The sequence below is a fragment of the Helianthus annuus genome, chromosome 14 (assembly GCF_002127325.2).
Source record: "Helianthus annuus cultivar XRQ/B chromosome 14, HanXRQr2.0-SUNRISE, whole genome shotgun sequence".
Taxonomy (NCBI): Eukaryota; Viridiplantae; Streptophyta; class Magnoliopsida; order Asterales; family Asteraceae; genus Helianthus; species Helianthus annuus.
In genome coordinates, this window is record NC_035446.2 from 135,633,653 (window position 1) to 135,653,079 (window position 19,427).

General features: G+C 36.5%; 2 protein-coding genes and 1 non-coding gene across 5 annotated transcripts; 2 read left to right on the top strand and 1 right to left on the bottom strand.

Annotated features, from left to right (window-relative positions):
- The first annotated feature begins 633 nt into the window (after window positions 1-633).
- LOC110883998 (AP2-like ethylene-responsive transcription factor TOE3) lies at window positions 634-4,076 on the top strand. 3 transcript variants are annotated; one of them, XM_022131680.2, is made up of 10 exons: window positions 634-1,404; window positions 1,698-1,723; window positions 1,809-1,839; window positions 1,928-2,015; window positions 2,269-2,414; window positions 2,755-2,799; window positions 2,909-3,000; window positions 3,092-3,255; window positions 3,367-3,549; window positions 3,632-4,076. In XM_022131680.2, the coding sequence occupies exons 1-10, from the start codon at window positions 902-904 to the stop codon at window positions 3,761-3,763; spliced, it is 1,410 nt and encodes a 469-aa protein (XP_021987372.1). In that variant the 5' UTR covers window positions 634-901; the 3' UTR covers window positions 3,764-4,076. The 3 variants fall into 3 exon arrangements, with proteins under 3 accessions (XP_021987372.1, XP_021987378.1, XP_021987364.1); XM_022131686.2 differs by having other exon boundaries at window positions 3,095-3,255; window positions 3,629-4,076; XM_022131672.2 differs by having other exon boundaries at window positions 636-1,404; window positions 3,629-4,076.
- A 2,979-nt stretch (window positions 4,077-7,055) lies between these two features.
- On the bottom strand, window positions 7,056-8,022 carry LOC110933963. The gene is made up of 2 exons (XM_022177162.1): window positions 7,449-8,022; window positions 7,056-7,294 (listed from the first exon to the last, which is right to left on the bottom strand). The coding sequence occupies exons 1-2, from the start codon at window positions 8,020-8,022 to the stop codon at window positions 7,056-7,058; spliced, it is 813 nt and encodes a 270-aa protein (XP_022032854.1).
- Window positions 8,023-18,310: 10,288 nt separating this feature from the next.
- Window positions 18,311-18,417, top strand: LOC118486922. The gene has a single exon (XR_004880089.1). It is a non-coding gene; the product is annotated as a small nucleolar RNA R71 (small nucleolar RNA).
- Window positions 18,418-19,427: the final 1,010 nt, after the last annotated feature.

Genomic DNA, 19,427 nt, shown 5'->3' on the forward strand with positions numbered 1-19,427 from the left:
CGTAAAATTATTACTACGAGCGAAAAATCGGTGGGGTCAGCGTGAATAAAGCTTCACCAATGTGTGTGTATATAAAATTATAAATGTGTGTGTAATGTATTTATATTATGGTTAAGTTATTATTTTTATTTTAAAGGTAAAACAATTTAAAAAAAATAAGTGTATATATACAAATATGTGTGTATGTATATATATTATATTTATAATTATTTTTTGTTTTTTATTTAAAGATAAAAAAGAAAATAAAAAACTAAATGGGTAAATTGCCGAAATTGTTCATCATGTTTAGGAATTGACAAAATCGTCAATGAGTTAACGATATATTTTAACTGAGTTAATGATTTGGATGAAAATGACAAAATAAAATAAAGGATTCACTTACAAAAAGTTAATTTTTTAACTAAAATGGTAAAAATGACAAATCTTAAAGATGATTTTAGCATTTTACTCGCTAATAAATATTTTGTATTTACCCCCTAACAAATAACAGATACTTGTACTTTTCTTGGTATTTTTATTTACCAAAAAACATTTATATGTACTGATTTAAAAAACCAAACATTTTATATTACTTCATTATAACCTCCAATCCACTACCCCACTTTACCTTATTTTTTTTCGATTTGGTTAACGTCGGAGAGCTGTGTAAGAAAGATCTCAATCTCTCTCTCTACCCCCTCCCCCACCAATAAATACACACACAGCCAGAGTGTTTTTTGTGTGTGTGAACCTGTAAGGGCTATGAGAAAGTAGCCTCCCAGTCCCCATTGCTGTATTGGGCAGTTACACAACATATCAAATAATATTTCTCACACACAAAATCCACCATCACAACCTAAAAACACACTCATATATATCTACATGTTACATAAACTAGTTTGTGATTCTGAATAGATATATAATGTGGGATCTTAACGGGTCACCCGATCGGATAACCGAAGACCAAGAGGAGGTGCAAGTACTCGAATATAACAACAGTAAGGGTAAACAAGTCGGAGGATCCGTATCCGATTCCAGCTCATCGGTTATGGTCATGGATCAAGATGAAGCTTCTGACGAATATAACAATTCCACCGAGAACAGCAGGTTGTTTGGGTTCTCTATCACCGACAATATTCCGGTCACTCATCAGTTTTTTCCGTTGGGTGACTCTGAAGAAGAAGTAGGGCCTACTACCACCGGTGCAACCGGCACGGTGATGACTTCTTTTCCTGTGGCTAACTGGGTTGGTGTTAAATTTTCACACCAACCGTTGGACCCTGGTGGTGGTGGTGGTGTCGCCGGAAAAGTGACCGATGTTCCGCAACCGCTGAAGAAAAGCCGGCGTGGACCCCGGTCTAGAAGTTCTCAGTACCGTGGTGTTACCTTTTACCGGCGAACCGGCAGATGGGAATCACACATATGGTTGATTTTTCTTCGTTTTCTCCATTATTTACTCTATTTTCTTCTGTTCCCAATGCATCGTCATCATTATTATTATAATATAATTAATATTTTACAGCCTACATAATAATCTATTTTTTAATAATAAATTCAGTATTATTACTGGCTTTTTCTTTTTAATTTTTATTTACAACCATTTCTGAATTTACAATCACTTCTGAATAATATATTTTTTTAATTTTTATTTACAACCACTTCTGAATAATATTAATAATATTTGTGCCTAACCAAACATGTTAATTTCCATGGTTCAGGGATTGTGGGAAGCAAGTTTATCTTGGTATGTTACATTTTTTTGTTTGAAGTTAACATTTTAATTATTAATTTTCAAGATTATTATTTTTATTTTGTTAACGGTACCACAGGTGGATTTGACACAGCACATGCAGCTGCACGGTGAGAACACAATGAACTTGAGTTCTGTTAACTAAATTAATATTTAAATAAAAAATATTTTTATCTAAGAAGATGTCTACGGCCTCAGTGCTTATGATAGGGCAGCTATCAAGTTTAGGGGAGTGGAGGCTGACATAAACTTTACTCTTGAGGACTATGAAGATGACCTAAAACAGGTGTGTGTTTTTGGAGTTTTTGTTTTTGTTTTGGAGAAGGAGAGAGAGAATAAAAAGAGGATGTTTTGTAAAATTAGATTTCACCTTATCTTGAATAGTGGTGTTGCAGCCTTATCTTGAAACACCTTTATATTTGTTGTTGTTTCTCAAGACAAAATACAAACATAAAACACAAATGTTGTTGCTAGCTAGCATGTGTTACATATTTGTTTTTGCTTTTTTGGTGATATGCTGTTTTGTTTTGAAACATCAGATGAGCAATTTGTCAAAAGAAGAGTTTGTGCATGTGCTTCGTAGACAAAGTACCGGTTTTCCTCGAGGCAGTTCAAAATATCGTGGCGTTACGTTGCATAAATGTGGCCGATGGGAAGCTCGAATGGGTCAATTCTTGGGAAAAAAGTATGTATTTAATCTCTTGTATAAACACTGTTATAATAGTAGTAGTTGTAATAAGAATGTTTAAAATATTAGCTAAACATGAAGCTGACTAATTTTAATTCAAATTTATCAAGGGTTTATTGAAATGACTAAAATAAAGTTTGACATTTCGGTATGGTTTTGGAATGTAGAATAGAAAAATAGTTTTATATTAATTTAGGTGGGTAGGTATACGGGTAAAAGACCATCTATCAAGTTATCACAAGATCAAGAAACAAGACACCTTGGAACTATTGTTTTTGCCTTTTTTGGGTTAGTTCAATTAACTATGTCATATGACAAATTTGGATATTTTTAACAGGTATGTGTATCTGGGTCTTTTTGACACTGAAGTTGAAGCTGCCAGGTAAACATTTGTTTTCTTGAGGGAACTTTACCGTCAAATCTTAATATTTAAGGGGTTTAATGAAAATATAAGTTTTTTTTTTTTTTTTTTTTTTTTTTTTGCTTTGTAGAGCTTATGATAAAGCTGCAATTAAATGCAATGGAAAGGACGCTGTTACAAATTTTGATTCCAGGATTTATGAAAATGAGCTAAACTCAACTGGTAACATATCTATATAATAATAATAATAAACACACACATACAGACACACAGATATATATTATTAATTCTCTTTTTATTTTCTTAATCTTAGAAGGTTTGAGTAACAAGAACATATCATTGGATCACAATCTGGATTTAAGCTTAGGAGGAAGTTCAGCCTCAAACAGGCCACAAAACATAGAATTTGGAAATCATCGTGAAGTCGAATCGAGTCGCCAATCTAACTCGATCCATTTTGGACTTAATCAGCACACGGTATGTTTCACTTTTGACATAAAATGCTCAAATTAATTATTATAGTTAGAAAGATTTACTCACAATTTTTGTTACATCTAAAAAAGATTTATAATTTAACATGTAAAAAAGGCATCCGGTTGGTTTGATGGAAGGATAAGAGAAGGGTATAATGATATCCAGACATTCCACCTTCAATCTCCAATGCCAGTTATCATGGGTAACAATAATGGATACGGGCATTTTATGCGACCCGCTGACCCGGCCATGCTTCATACGTTCAACCAGACTGCTATCAACTCACTGAGTCATCAAGTGAGTCTGCACTCTTATCTTTTTTCTTTTTTAATTGTTTGTGATCATTTAATGAATGGTGGGAAATCTACATGAACAGCAGCAGATGCAGTTTACTAGCAGCACCAGAGGCACAGGAAGTGATCCATCTCTACAGCAAATGTATGCAAATAGTGCTGCAGCATCATCAGGATTCCCACAACAGCAAAGATTTCACATCCGACAGCCCCCATAAATTAAAAACATCACAATATTAACTGGCTCCACGTACAGTAGAACAAAAGTGAGCTACTCATGACATTTTTTGTATGTTTCCTTGTGTTCTTTGACCATGAAAGATCAGTGTTTTGGGTTGAAAAATCTAGCACAAACAGTGATACCGTTGACTATTGACACTTGACTTGCCTAGCTAGGGTTCTTGATCAGTTATATATATGTGAAACAAATTGCAAGGATGAAAAATTTCAGTTTTCTTTTCCATTTTTTGAGTAGATGGTTGTAAAAAACATTTCATGTGTTAATGGGTAGAAAATTATTTATTTTGTCAACGTGTTTGAAAACATTTAATATACATATAACGTTTAGCTAGATGTAAATAACCAATATTAGTAATTACTGGTTGTTGTAAATTTATATTTAGGCTATCCGGAGTAGTGCGTGAGATGGCCGCATGAGTGTTGTTGGATGTGTTGCGTCGAACACATACACACCACGAAGGCCATGCGTGATGAGGCGGTGCAACATGAGCGTAAAAAGGCTTCAATAAATAATGGCAGCCAATCACGTGACGCATTTCAATCCTTTCTTCTTAAAAATTATTAAAATTTATTTGTGAGTGAATGAGAGACCGCGTCTACCAGTGGATGAGAAAGGCATTTATGTGGCAGTCAGGGGCGCAACTTAAGAGGTGCGGGGGGGGGGGACCCCGAACTTTTCGCTCAGTACTGTTATATATGTAGTTTTCGTATAGAAAATTTTGGGTATATACGTTTTCAACCCGGTCTTCATTGTCAAGCTTTGCCACTAGTGGAGTAAGTGAGTACGCATGACCTTATTAGTAATATTTTCTAATACTAAAAAGTTGGTAACAAAAACATATTTTCCAATAACTAAAAAGTTGGTAACAAAAACTTTACTCAAATATGAATTTTCCAATTGCATCAAAAAAGTATGAGTGAGAAACAAGAGAACAAGTGGATTCATAAACATATACATGTTAAAACATGGTATAACATACTTTAAAAGTTTTCATCAAACACATTATATATTTAATAATAGTTTTTTATAATAACAAAGTTATCTTTAAAAATGTTCTTATGTTTACATTGACATACATCAACAACCAACCGGACCAAAGGATTAGTATTTTTGTGTACCAAAGACTGTTTTAAGGTGTTGCTCCTCAAGCGATGCAAGTCATAGTCCCATAGTGAATATTGTTGTAATATTTAGAGGTAGATTTAATAACTGTGTGAGTTTCTTTACAGAAAAAGCAACCAAACGCTATCATTGTTAACTATTAACCACTAAATAGCTTATTTTAAGTATAAGAATTAGGGCTGAGCACTATACGGTTCAGAACCGTCAGAACTGGGGAACCGAACCGGAACCGCTAGATCCAAACCGTATTTTTGTATATAGGGTCCGGTTTCGGTTCTTAAATTTGGGTAAAAATGGTTCCCGGTTCGGTTCTGGTTAAAACACGGTTCCGGTTAAAGAACCGCTAGAACCAGTTGGTATTATAAATATTTAAAACCCTATTTTATTAATGGGCTTTTCAACATCATACATACGACCATCCTAATTCTTATTCCCTCCTCTTATATTCATTCCACGATCTCATCTTTCATCTTCTAATTCTTCTCCATCTCTTAACCCTAACCCTAATTGTTATCATACAAGTTCATCTCCATCAACACCCTGCAAATACAAGTGCGCTATTCTACATGACTTTTTTTATGATTGCATATATTTTCTTTCTAGATGTTTGCTTTTTGATACATATAGTTTTGTGTATGTGAAAATAAAAATTGAACAAAAATAATCAAATCAATGTTGATCAAATTGTAAATGTGTATATAAATAGTGTATCGCTTGGTAAATACAGTAGATGCATTACTAATCAATCTATTCACGTGAACCAAATACAATAAACGCATTATTCGTTTATTTTTTTTTTAATTGCTAACACTTGGTTTCATTTAGATGTTTATGAGAAGATTGAGAGGATGAAGATCGAATGAAGTTTGAAGATGTTTGTTTTAATTGTTAACACGATGGTCGTAATAGTTTTATTTAGAGTTTGTTTTATGGCTTGAAATTTTTTATTGTTGCTTTGCTACTTTTATTTTGGTTGGTTTGAACTTTGAATGTTGCAACTTTTAGTTAATATTTTAAATGGTTTGATTCGTTTTTATTGAATTGTTAATTTTACGATTTAATTGTCAACCGGTTCCTGCGAGAACCGTTTACATGAGAACCGTTTAACCGGTTCGGAACCGAACCAGAACCATTATAATACGGTCCGGTTCCGGTTATTAAATTTAGCAATTAACGGTTTCGGTTCGGTTCTGGTTCGATCCGGTTCTGAACCGTTGCACAGCACTAATAAGAATCATCCTTCATTAGAGCTCTTGTTATAGTCATGGTTATCAAAACTCATATTTTCATCAGAGGTTGTTCAAGATAATGTCGAGTGTCGACGTCTTACAACATGCAGGACTCCAGTGACTTTGTAGCGATGGAGGCAGCCATACACAAAATAGATTCTAATAATTAATCTTATCTTTCTAGAGGAAACCTTAAAAATGTATGCGTAGAAAATCATATATATTTTAAACCTTGTTTCTTTTCTTATTGAATGATCAACCGTCCAAATTAAAAAAAAAAAAAAAAAAAAAAAACCTCAAAAACATATAATAGAAAATGATCAATTCAACCCGGCTATCTATACTACCAATCGTATAATGCATCTTAGATGAGCAAAGTTGTAAATTCATAGTTGGGTTATTAATTAATGAAGTTGGATTAGAATTTAATGAAGTCGGGTTATTAATGTTGCCCAGAATCTTCTTGATGAACACAATGAATATAACAATGAATGAATAAACACAAACTAACCTTTGATTTCTGAAAGAATACACATTGTGAATGTATGAGTATATGTTTACAATTGAAATAACTAATCCTATTTATACTAATATAAAAGGTGCGATCCAATAGACATGTCTCTTCATGAACGGCTGTGTCTTGTAATCTTGTGGCTGAGATTGATTGTGAAGAGTTGCGTCCCTTCCTTTTGTGCTTGTTGTCGTCGATCATGAAGGGGTGCGACCCAAGGGAGATGTCGCTCCATTGATTTGTAGGTTATCATCTTTCAGTTTGACACCTTTGGCCCTTGTACTTTATAACTTCCTTTAATTCTAACTTTAAACTATTTACATAACGAACCCTCTACTTTTGACCCACATGGATTAAGGAAATAAATATATTCCCCCCTAATTTTTTAATCCATGCCTTCAACATCTTCATGCTTTAGCATCTTCATTCTTCAAGAGAATGAAGTCTTCATCCTCTACTTGATCTTCTTTATTTGCACCATGATCCTTTTCTGTGACTTGATTGCCATCATGTGCTTCTCCATCTTTATTACGAGCTTGTTGTAGTAGATCCTTGCAGTCTCCTTTGCTTGCCGTTAGGAGAGTTGGTTCATTGTCTTCTTGCACAAGATTTAATTCCTTTCCTCTTTGGTTTGATTCAGGACAATCTGAGACATAATGACCAAACTTTTGGCAATTATAGCATTTTATGTTGCTTAAATTCTTCCCAAATTTTCTTTGGTTGCTTCTATTCTTGTAAGCATTCATGTGATGAATCTTTATCATCTTCTTCTTGTCTGAACTTTCTATCACGCCACTTGCCTTGTGATGAATTGAACCTTCCTTGTCCATGGTTTCCAAAATGCCTTCCACGACTATAGTTCTTGTCGCGTCGTGTAAACATAAGTTTCTCTTGATTGTCTACCAGGTTTTCATCCACCAGATTGGTCCTTTCTTCATAGGCTTTCAATCTTCCGATTGTTTCATCTAGGGTTGTTGTTTCTAAATCAGCGAATTGTTCAATGGTTGCAATGATATGAACAAACCTTCTTGGTACAGAACTTAGAAGTTTCCGTACTAAAGTTGGTTGATCAAAGGTAGAACCAAGAGTACTTGCCCTAGTGAGAATACCATTAAGCCTTGCAGTGAACGAATCGATAGTGTCATCTTCCTTCATTTTCAAGATCTCAAACTCTGTTTTGAGTGTTTGAAGACGTGACTTTTGCACTCGATCTGCACCGACGTGCCTTGTCTTTAATGCATCCCAAATTTCTTTTGCACTCTTGCAACTTGCAACTTGTATTATCATATCTTCCGGTAGTGCTTGAAATAGATACGTAGTTGCCGTCATGTCCTTCTTTTCATCGAGTTGCGTATTTTCCTTTGGTTCTATCATTTCCTATAATCCGTTTGCCCTCAAAATGGTTTTTTTACGGATTGCCCATACCGTATAGTTTGTAGACTTTAAGAGAGGAAACTGAAACTGGGAGAATGAACTACTCTCTTTAATTACTACCGCATTTAACGGAGAGGCTCCTCTTGAATCCGCCATAAATTCTTACCCAACAATTTTCACTTTCTATACTTTGGTTTTTCTCCTAAAACCGAAGTCCATGATTCCAAAAATTCATGCTAAATTTCTAACGGAATCAAACCAATTTCTAAACCTTATATAAATTCCAACAAAATAGAACGTAGAACCTGGAATTTGCGAACCGACATAATTCCGACTTCTCTTATCGTGATTCTCCACACTGTTTTCTGACTTTTCTTAACAACCCCCTTGGCTGCATTTTTTTAATCTTTTCAGCCTACTTGATTCGCGACTGTCTAAACACGAACAAAAAATCAGCCCCAAACCCACTTGATTTGCGACTAAACTTCACAACCGAACACCTTCTTGATGCTTTGATTACTTGCAGTAAAACGGACCACAAAACTTCTCAGATTTTCTCTCTTTTGCAAATTTCAAACCACCCAAACTTCTCTGATTCGCGATTGCTTCTCCAAACCGGAATACAAATTTCTCAGATTTGCCTTCGTATTCTTAACCCGAATCGCAGCCTCTTACCGTGATTTGAATTAAAAAAAAACACAGAATCCAAACACCCTCAATGATGATCAGATCAAAATTGAACACCCTCCTGATGACCGATTAACGAACGAACAACAATCGTACCCGCTTGATGCGATTGGTGTTAAAACTTAATAAGAACAACCCAATCGACGCCTCCTGCGTGATCAGAATTGTTACGGAATTCAACCACCCGCTTGAGATCGTCTTCCCGAAACTAATTTGAGCCCTAGGCTCTGATACCAATGTTCACAGAATCTTCTTGATGAACACAATGAATATAACAATGAATGAATAAACACAAACTAACCTTTGATTTCTGAAAGAATACAGATTGTGAATGTATGAGTATATGTTTACAGTTGAAATAACTAATCCTATTTATACTAATATAAAAGGTGTGATCCAATAGACGTGTCTCTTAACAGTGGCGGAGCTTGACTAAAAGTTCCGCGGGGGGGGGGGGGGGGGCGTAAAGTCATGAGACCCAATTTATATATTGTATAAATATTTAGGCAAAATAATTGGGGGGCGATCCTTTATAAATTTAAAATTTTCGGTCGAAAAATCAGAAATTTTACACTTCTAATCGAAACATTCGGGGGGGGGGGGAGGGTGCACACCCGGGTTTCCACTAAGCTCCGTCAATGTCTCTTAATGAACGGGTGTGTCTTGTAATCTTGTGGATGAGATTGATTGTGAAGAGTTGCGTCCCTTCCTTCTGTGCTTGTTGTCGTTGATCATGAAGGGGTGCAACCCAAGGGAGGTGTCGCTCCATTGATTTGTAGGTTATCATCTTTCAGTTTGACACCTTTGGCCCCTGTACTTCATAACTTCCTTTAATTCTAACTTTAAACTATTTACATAACGAACCCTCTACTTTTGACCCACATGGATTAAGGAATTAAATATCAATAATTAAACCTTCGAATGGATGAGGCATAGATCTTGGATTTAATCGTGTCACCATGGCATCTTGCTATGTTGACTTGTTGGGGGAAGGAATGAAAATACCGTTTTGTTGTTAAAAAAATAAAATAATGTATTAGTTGGGCTATAAATTATGTTAGATTATTAAATAAAATGTGAAAATAAAGTTAACTAATGAAAATAAAGTTAATTAACTTTCGATTTAACTATAACACACTTTATGACATGTTTCAAATACATATATATTTGTAGTACTAGTGGGTACCCGCACGTTATCATGGGGGTTACTATTTTTAACCATGGCTTCCCTATTTCATCATTTCCACTTTATGAAAGCACACGGGTGGAAGGGCTTGATACACCGCTAAGACAACCACCAAATGTCAACAATAATGTTTACGAAGGGGATTACTCTAGTGGCAATTAAGGGTTACAACAATGATCCTTCAATGAGGGATAAGATTACGGGAGGTGTTGCATGTCACTATGGCTGTCAGGTTAGTGTTCAACAACCATGGTCCAAGGTTTTAGGTATCCTGGGTCCAGTGGTCGCCCCATGGTTCCCTAAGGGGGAGTCTTTTTATCCCTAACTGTCCTTAACTAGTGTTACCATGAGAGTTTTAGTTTTAGGTTTAGATGGTTCTTGTCAGACCTCAACCGATGGCGGAAACAACGGAGTGAGACAAAAACAAGATTGCTCGAGACTTTATGGGACCATTTGATCCTGGAATTGGTTTAGGGGCGTTGTTAGGCTTCCGAAAGTAGGTTGGGCTAAAGAAAAGGGTCGGCAAGGGTTAAGATTGGATAACCAAATACATAAGATCAAGATCAACATTAATATTTGACTTCTATGTTTATCTTTTGTGTATTTTCCAATAATGTTTAGTTTCGTAATTTATATAATTAGGGTTAGTTTATATTGGATTGTTATCATTGTTTCTTAATATTGTTTATTTTGATAAACGTTGCAAACCTTTATGCTAGCCAGCTTAACCTTTTAATTCAAACGTAGAGTATATTCATCGTGTTCTTGAGTTATTTGAATTGTTTCTGTTGTTTGCATCAACATCTAATTAATAATTGTCCAAAATGAAGTTGAGGTGAATGTGATATTGTTACTCTAAGTGGTTTGAATTAAGTGAAAGTGTATTGAGCAATTAGGTAAGAACATATCACATATAAGAGGGTGGATAAACCTTCAAGTGGTTTATAAGTAAATTTTTAATGCTAACATCTATGTATGCGCATAGGTGTAAATTTCGATCAAAATGACTTGAAAAAACTAAACTTATTAGGGTATAAGGAGTGGTTAATCACTTGAGAATGGTAAACTTAAAAATCAACCAATCAGAGTATGACACGTCAATCAGTGAAAAGTGTTTAAATATGCTGAAAAGTGTTGGCAGTGGTTAGACACTTACTGAAGTGGTAAACTTTTTTTTTTGTTTTTTTTAATTTAAGATAAAATGGAAAAAAACATCAAACTTTTATAAATAAAAAAAGCATTACATTAAAATCTAAGTTTAAAAAAACTAAATATTACAAGGCCATCCATATTTTTTTTTGCGATCTCACGTTTTCTAGCGAATCTGATTTCCAACATCGAAGGGTGAACATTGTCGGTAGGCCGATTAAACGTCTCCAAGTCCTTGTCGTACATTGTTTGTCGCAACGCCTTTCGTTTCTCATCCGCCAAGGTCAAGTATTTTTCTTCTCGTATACGTTTAATATCCATTAACTCTTTTTTCATGGCCTTGTATTCTTCGAATCTACCGGTTATATCTCTTGGATCTTCGTATCTTGAAGACGGCCCTTTGTCCTTTTTCTCCTTTCTCTTTTGTCATCTTGGCGAGGGATCCTCGTTTATGTCGCGAATACCGCTCGAGACTTCAACATTCGGTGTATCCGCTCTATAATTTCCCGTATCCGAAGACTTTCTTTTTTAACTCGAGTTGGAACTTTCTTCACCCAACAAGGGTACCGGTGACCACTTTTAATTTATTCTAACAACCTCCCAAGCCGCAATATGAGCAAAGTCATATCCTTCTTTGCTTTTTGATGTGCGTGAAGTGTGTATATTTTTAGGTGTATATTTTAAGCCCTTTTTACACTTTTTAGCCAAGTTTTAAATTTATAAACACGATATTCACTAACACTAAACACACATATGGGTAAGTGCACCCATCGTGGACGTAGTATAGTGTTGGTAAGATACCGAGGTCGTCCAAGGACACAAGAGCTTTTAGTACCGGTTTATCCTCAACGTCTAATCAAATTAGAATGTTAGAAAAAAGTTTTTAAACTAGGAAAATAAAACTAACTAAAGTGCTGAAAATAAAATAAAAATAAAAACAAATAGACAAGATGAATCACTTGGATCCGACTCGTGTGTAGTGTAACCTTTGATTATTTTCGCACTTTTGCACTTGTTTAAGAGATTATCTTAGTTATTGTAGTAGGCACCTCTTTTGAAGGCGACGTTACCCTCAACCCAGTAGTTTGAGTCAGCAAGGATACAATCCTAAAGGGTCGGATTATTGAAAGATAATTAATTAAGTTATTAATGCATAATGTGGTAGGCCCTTTTTTGAAGGCGACGTTACCCTCGGCTAAGTAGTCTGAGTCAGCAGGGATACAATCCTAAGTAGCCGGGTTAAAGTTTTAATAGTAGTTTAACTTATGAGGGGGTCAAAGAGTTTGGACCCCCGCCATCCAATACCTTTGGGTATGGAAGGAGGTCCTACTAAATTTGACCCAGGTCCTTTGCAGGATCTATACACTTAACATTGGCAAGACTCTTACCAAACCGTTCCCTTAACCCCCGACCAGGTAGCCAACATACCTCCATATAGACCGTGGAGATATGAATGGTGAAAATCTTTTATTTTATATAGACAGTAAAATAATGCCAAGACACCACGGACAAACGATAAGGAAAAATCACCTTCAACATAAGAAACTAGTAATTAAAGTCATTAATACAAAACCAATTAAAAAGTGCAAAAGATTAAAAATAAAAAGTATTACACTAAACACTTGTCTTTACCAAGTGATGTAAGAGACTTAGGCAAACATGGCCTTTGATTGTCAAGAACTCTTACGATCAATCTTGGATCCCGAGACGACTCACACACTCTATGATGGACAATGGATGATGGTGGTGGATGATGGTGTGGTGATGGTGGTGGGTGGTGGGTGAAGTGTGAGAGAGGTGGTGTGCCAAGGGATGAGTTGCAAGAGCTCCAAACACTCCTATTTATAGGCTGAACAGAAGCTCGGGCACGGCTCCGTGTCCGCTGGGCACGGCCTCGTGTCCATCTGACTCTCTCTCTTCATTAATTGCAATTCGCAATTTCAATAAATGCGTCTGCAGAAAGTTGACCACGCCCCCGTGTCCGCTGGGCACGACCCCGTGGTGGGCAACAGAAGCTTCTATGAGTTTGTCTTTTCTGCTGTCACTTGGGCACGGCCCCGTGCTCACTGAGCACGGGGCGTGTTCAGTCTTCTGTCTTCTTTGTTTTGCGTAGGAAGATGCTGTCGGGAGGTCGGGCATGCCACTTTTCCTCCTTTTCTTGTATTTATGTTAGATTTAGCTGACTTTTTGCTTCTTTTGTTCATTTGAGCTCATTTAATCCTGAAAATACAAAAGGAAGACAAAAGCATACTTTTTCCAACATTAGTACTAATAAAGGGTTAGTTTTATGCCACAATTGATGTAATTTATATGTTGCATTTTGTGCACATCAAATACCCCCACACTTGAATCTTTGCTTGTCCTCAAGCAAAATTCTTTATTATGTGGCTTACACACCCAAATGGAATGGGTAGAAGAGAAGGTTTTTTGGGCTTGTCATAGAGTGTCGGGATTTCCAAGATTCTTTATTTAGGTTTTATTTTTATTTATTTACAATCCTATTCGTCATGATTTATGAAAAACGTTTCATAAAATAAATTACCTATTAGGGCATAACATACCTTTTTAAAATTTCATTTATATACAAGTTCACATACCTCACGGGGAATCACTCAACACTCGGCCGAAGGTGTATTTTTAGTGAATCACTCGAGAGCGGCATGGAACTTACTCCTACCATAAGCTTTCCAAGCAATCAATTCTCCTCCTTTTTAACTATATACCTTTGTAAATATCAAGAGGACTTTTTAGGTGAAGGGTTAGGCTTGGGCTAAAGGTGGGTGGTTGGGTTAGTGGTTAGTAAAAGGGCGAAAAGCGTAACAAACGTCGGTTTTTAAAATACTTTTTATTTTTCACATTTTTATTTCATTTTGATGAACCATTTGTTTCAAACAAATTTATTTTTGATGGACTTGTTTGTTTATTTGGTTTCATCAATATATATATATATATATATATATATATATATATATATATATATATATATATATATATATATATATATATATATATATATATATATAGGTAGAGGATCCTGTAAAAAAGGCCTAAAGTGTGAGAAAGGTAAGAAAGAATCTATACCATTAGATCTTTGATCTAATGGTTGAGATTAATAGGGACCATATTGTAAAATTTGATTTATTTTTTGGACTGAATTGAAAATTATAGGGGTAATAAAGTCTTTATATCCATTCAAAAAATGGAAACTGTAAATCATAATCCCTATAATCTCTCTCTCTCTCCAGATGATTTCCATCTACGATCAAAGATCTCTCTCATAATCATGACAGCGGTCATTCGGAAATCGGAAATCGGAATGATTATGTTAACGAGTTTGTTTGTTAATCGGAAATCGGAAGATACGATCAAAGATCTCTATGATTATATTAACGAGTTTGTTTGTTAATCGGAAATCGGAAGATCAAACACGACAGCGGCAGCGGCGGTGGCGGTGGTGCGAGCGGCAGCGGCGGTGGTGGTGGTGCGAGCGAAGCAGATGAACGATTCGGAGAATGTCGGAGATGATGGATGGCAATGGTGGTGGTTGTGCGATCTCTCTCTCTCTACATCGAACGGTGCCGGAAGTGGAGAAGATGATACAGAGGTGTTTTTTTTTCTTTCGGTCATCGTGTTTATTTTCTTTTCTGATTGGTGTTATTTTCTTTTCTGAATGGTGTTATTTTGTTTCTGAATGGTGTTATTTTCTTTTTCTGAATGGTGTTATATTTTCTTTTTCTTTTTCTGAATGGTGTTATTTTCTTTTTCTGAATGATGTTATTTTGTTTCTGAATGGTGTTATTTTGTTTCTGAATGGTGTTATTTTCTTTTTCTGAATGGTGTTATATTTATTTACTGAATGGTGTTATATTATTGACTGAATGGAGTTATATTGTTTATTGAATGATGTTATTTTGTGTCTACTGGATGTTTTTTTTTTTGTTTCTGAATGGTGTTATTTTGTTTCTGAATGGTGTTATTTTGTTTCTGTATGGTGTTATCTTGTTTCTGAATGGTGTTATTTTTTTTGTTTACTGAATGGTGTTATATCTTGTACTGAATGGTGTTATTTTGTGTACTGAATGGTGTTATATTTTTGTTTACTGAATGGTGTTATATTATTTTCGTAAAAAACACCATGCACTGAACTATGAATTTTTTAAAACTCCATGTCATGAACATGGCTATGATTCTGTGAATGATGCAAAAAAAATTAAAATGAATGATGTTATGGACGGTTATATTCCTTAAATCAAGGATTTTCTCTCTCCAAATCCTTAAATCAAGGATTACCATATTTGAATTTGTTAATGCATTTACAATCTTACCCTTTTCAATTAATTTAGATCTAATGGTTGAGATTCTTTCTTACCTTTCTCACATTTTTGGTCTTTTTTTACAATAACTCCACCCTATATATATATATATATATATATATATATATATATATTTTCTCAAGTCATAAGAAAACCGAACGTTGTTACTAAAAGAAAGGGTTAAAATAAAAGGGTTTAGGTGGGTAAAAAGGGTGATTTGTTTTGGGTTAAGAAATGAAAAGGTTTAAGCTCAAAGGGGTTAACTAGGGGGATTTTGGGTAGGTGGTAAAAAAAATGAAAAAGAATGGTGTAGAAAGAAAAAAAAAGTTAGTCCTAATGCCTCCATCATTTACTTACTTGGGTTTAAGTTGGTAAGGACCGGGAATGTATTGTCGTGGCAAGTTCTAGAGTAGTACGAACCAAGCGGCTATCCACACAAGAAATGAAAAATGAGCATTTAGTGTAAAGATATGTATTTGTATGCTCGATAAAGGCTCAAAACTCACTTCTGTGGGAAAGGGTTTTTATGTGATCAAGTATATATAATCAAATTTTAACTAAGCTTGTCATGTCGTTTCATAATTTTCTTATGTTGGTTCTTTTTATCACGACGCTGTCGGTTGTAAACTTGTAAAAATATAACCTTGTTAGAACTTGAATTCCCAACTTAAACTTAGACAAGTAAAAAGAAAAATGAAAATTTTTGAAAAAAATTGGGGTGATTAGCGGTTCCAATAGAGTTTTGTGTAAGGCTTGTTATTAGGACTTGCAAGATTCAAGGTTTTAGCATCCCCCCACACTTAAATTACACATTGTCCTCAATGTGTCCCAAAAATAAGTTTTTAGGTTGATTGAATATGTAAAAGGGTGTTGAAAGCAAAATTTTATGTTACTGGAATCCTGGACACGGCCCCGTGGTGACCGGGCACGGCCCCGTGTTCAGGTGATAGTGACAAAAATTAATAAAAGAAACAGAAGCCTGGACACGGGGGCATGTTCAGTCAACACGGCCCGTGTCAGTTACCTAAACTGGGCGATTTTCTGTAGATTGTTCAGCACGGGGCCGTGTTGGGCGGACACGGCCCGTGCTGAACTTACTATAATGAAGAATTTGTTGTCGGATGGCCCTGTTTTCGTGTATGGGGTGATGTTTCTCATTTCCCTTGTTATCCTTCACCATCCCGAGTGTGTTTTATTCATGCAAGTTAAAATTAAACTAAAAGATTAAACTAAACTAAGGATAGTTCCGCGGAATGCCTCCGTGGTGCGCCACGTTTATAAGGGTCCTTGGCTAGACCCAAAGCGAGGTTATATGTTTTTCGAGCAAGATGTTTTGCATCCCATGTTGCACCGTCGGAGAGCATCATCCAAACTCGAATCAATAACCTTCATGTAATTGATCGGGTCATCGTCCTCTATTCTTTTTCCAACCCCAAACTTCACTTCCTTATCCCCATACTTCAAAGTGAGTGTTCCGTCATTCATGTCTACCACTGCTTGCGCGGTGGCTAGAAATGGCCTCCCTAATATGAGGGGGACTTCGGTGTCTTCTTCCATATCTAGTATGACAAAGTCGGCCGGGTAGACGAAATTGTCGACTTTGACCAATAGATTTTCAGCGACACCTTGCAGGTATTTGACGGACCTGTCGGCAAGTTGTATACTCATTTTGGTAGGGCTCGTTTTTCCTAGGCCGAGTCGTTTGAACATTGATGCGGGCATGAGGTTAATGCTAGCCCCAAGGTCGGCTAGTGCATTACGAATGGGGGATTCCCCGATCGAGCAAGGAATTGTGAAGCTTCCGGGATCAATCTTCTTTTGGGGGAGTTTGTTGAGTACGAGGGCGGAGCATTCTTCGCCTAGGTTAACTAATTGAAATGATTCAATTTTCCTTTTATGAGTGAGGAAGTCCCTCATGAATTTTGAGTATTTAGGCATTTGAGTTAGGACTTCGATAAAAGGAATGTTAACATGCAATTGTTTTAGTAGACTTTCGAATTTTGCGAATTGCTCATCGGTCTTTTGACGAATTAACCTTCCGGGGTACGGAACCGGAGGAGCCTTGGTAGGCTCTTGAAGTAGAGGAGAAGCCTTCTCTTGTTGGGTCGGTGTTGTGCTTTCCTCAGTTGGCGGTGGCGGAGCTTCTGCGGGACCCACGGTACGGTTTCTTAATGTTATGAGATGAACTTGTGCTTTTGGGTTTGTTTCGGTATTACTTGTTAACGCGCCTTGTGGTCTCTCGGAGAAATTTTGAGCTAGTTGATTTATTTGTTTTTCAATGTTTTGTATACTAGCTTGTTGATTTCTAAAATTCGATTCCAATTGTTGAAATCAATCCGAGTTTTTCTTTTCAGTGTCGGAGATGAGGCGAGATATAGTATCTTCAAGCCTTTCTCGTCCACTTTGTTGTTGAGGGAAATTTTTGTGACTCATTTCTTGGTTGTTGAAAGTTTGTTCGTTGGTTTAGGCTTTGTTGGTTACTACTATTGCCGGGTTCTCGCCAACCAAGGTTAGGGTGGTTACGCCATCCTTGGTTGTAGGTACCCGTTGGAGGACCCGACGGCCTAGGTCTATTATTAATGTAGTTTACCGATTCTGGTTGATCATCTGTTTCTTTCATACAACTCCAATTTTCATGTGGCCCACCACACCCTTCACAAGCCATAACCGATACCGTTTTTGTCATTTCTAACTTTTTTTAATTTTTGAAGAAAGGGCCTCGATTTGGGCTTGTAAATAAGTGCTTTCATCAACCTTATGGGCGCCCGGGGCAATAGATTTATTGCCTCGGGGAGTGTGCCACTGAAAATTGTTTTAATCAATTTCCTCGATTTGATTGTATATTTCATGTGGGCGGCGATTACCTAAAAGTCCCCTGGAGCTAGAGTCAAGTGTTTGTCTCGTGTGTGGCAACAACCCATTATAGAAAGTGGATACTTGTTGCCATATCGCAAGACCGTGATGGGGACACTTTCGCAATAGCTCCTTGAACCTTTCCCAAGTTTCATATAAGGATTCCCCATCCTCTTGTGAATATGTATTAATTTCAGTCATTAATTTAGCCGTTTTAGCAGGAGGGAAATACTTATATAGAAACTTTTGGGCTAGTTGATCCCAGGTGTTTACCGAACCAACTGGGAGGGCGTTGAGCCAAGCTTTCGCTCGATCTTTTAGTGAAAATGGAAACATTCGAAGGGGGATGGCGTCATTTGATGCTCCGTTGATCCGAAAGGTATCACATATTTCTAAGAAATTAGTAATATGTAGATGGGGATCCTCGTCCGCAAGCCCATGGAAGGTTGCGGAGTTTTGAAGCATTTGAATCAAATGTGGCCGAAGTTCGAAGTTGTTAGCTTCAACATTCGGTGCATTGATAACGGCGCCGAGATTACCCACGGTGGGCTGTAGGTAATCCATAAGGGTACGTTGGTCCGCCATTGGAAATGGGTCCCCCGAAACCTTCTCTTGGTTTTTAGCTTTAAGTCTTTTTCTGAGAAAGCGTTCGGGTTCTTCTAAAGGTTCTTTTATGTCTCTACTAGAACTGGAGCTCATACACTACGTAGTAAGTTTGGATGCGGTGTCTAGTTCCAAGTCCTGCGATAAAAACAGAAAAGAATGTTGGTCAGAAAGTTCACCACGGCCCGTGGTCGGAAATACAGCGGTTGTTTTCCGGATCCCTGTTACTGGAAAGTTGGACACGGCCCCGTGTTGCACTGACACGGCCCCGTGCTCAGCTCTCTGTAACTCGAAAAATAAAAACTGCCAGTGATACTGCTGGGCAAGGCCCGTGCTGAGCTCTGCAAAAGCTGAAAAACTAAAAAATCCTAAAAAAATAAAAAGAAAATAGAAAAATGATTAGGCCGTTGATTCCTAAATTTCTTAAAATCCTTGTGTCCCCGGCAACGGCGCCAAAAACTTTAGGTGCGTGAAGTGTGTATATTTTTAGGTGTATATTTTAAGCCCTTTTTACACTTTTTAGCCAAGTTTTAAATTTATAAACACGATATTCACTAACACTAAACACACATATGGGCAAGTGCACCCATCGTGGACGTAGTATAGTATTGGTA

Excerpts from the sequence above, each read along its gene's own strand:
- LOC110883998 (XM_022131672.2), top strand. The coding sequence starts at position 902 with ATGTGGGATCTTAACGGGTCACCCGATCGGATAACCGAAGACCAAGAG. Across the intron at positions 1,724-1,808 it reads TGGGAAGCAAGTTTATCTTG|GTGGATTTGACACAGCACAT; the intron begins GTATGTTACATT and ends ACGGTACCACAG. Across the intron at positions 2,415-2,754 it reads GGTCAATTCTTGGGAAAAAA|GTATGTGTATCTGGGTCTTT; the intron begins GTATGTATTTAA and ends TATTTTTAACAG.
- LOC110933963 (XM_022177162.1), bottom strand. The coding sequence starts at position 8,022 with ATGATAGAACCAAAGGAAAATACGCAACTCGATGAAAAGAAGGACATG. Across the intron at positions 7,295-7,448 it reads AAGGTTCAATTCATCACAAG|ATTGTCCTGAATCAAACCAA; the intron begins GCAAGTGGCGTG and ends ATTATGTCTCAG.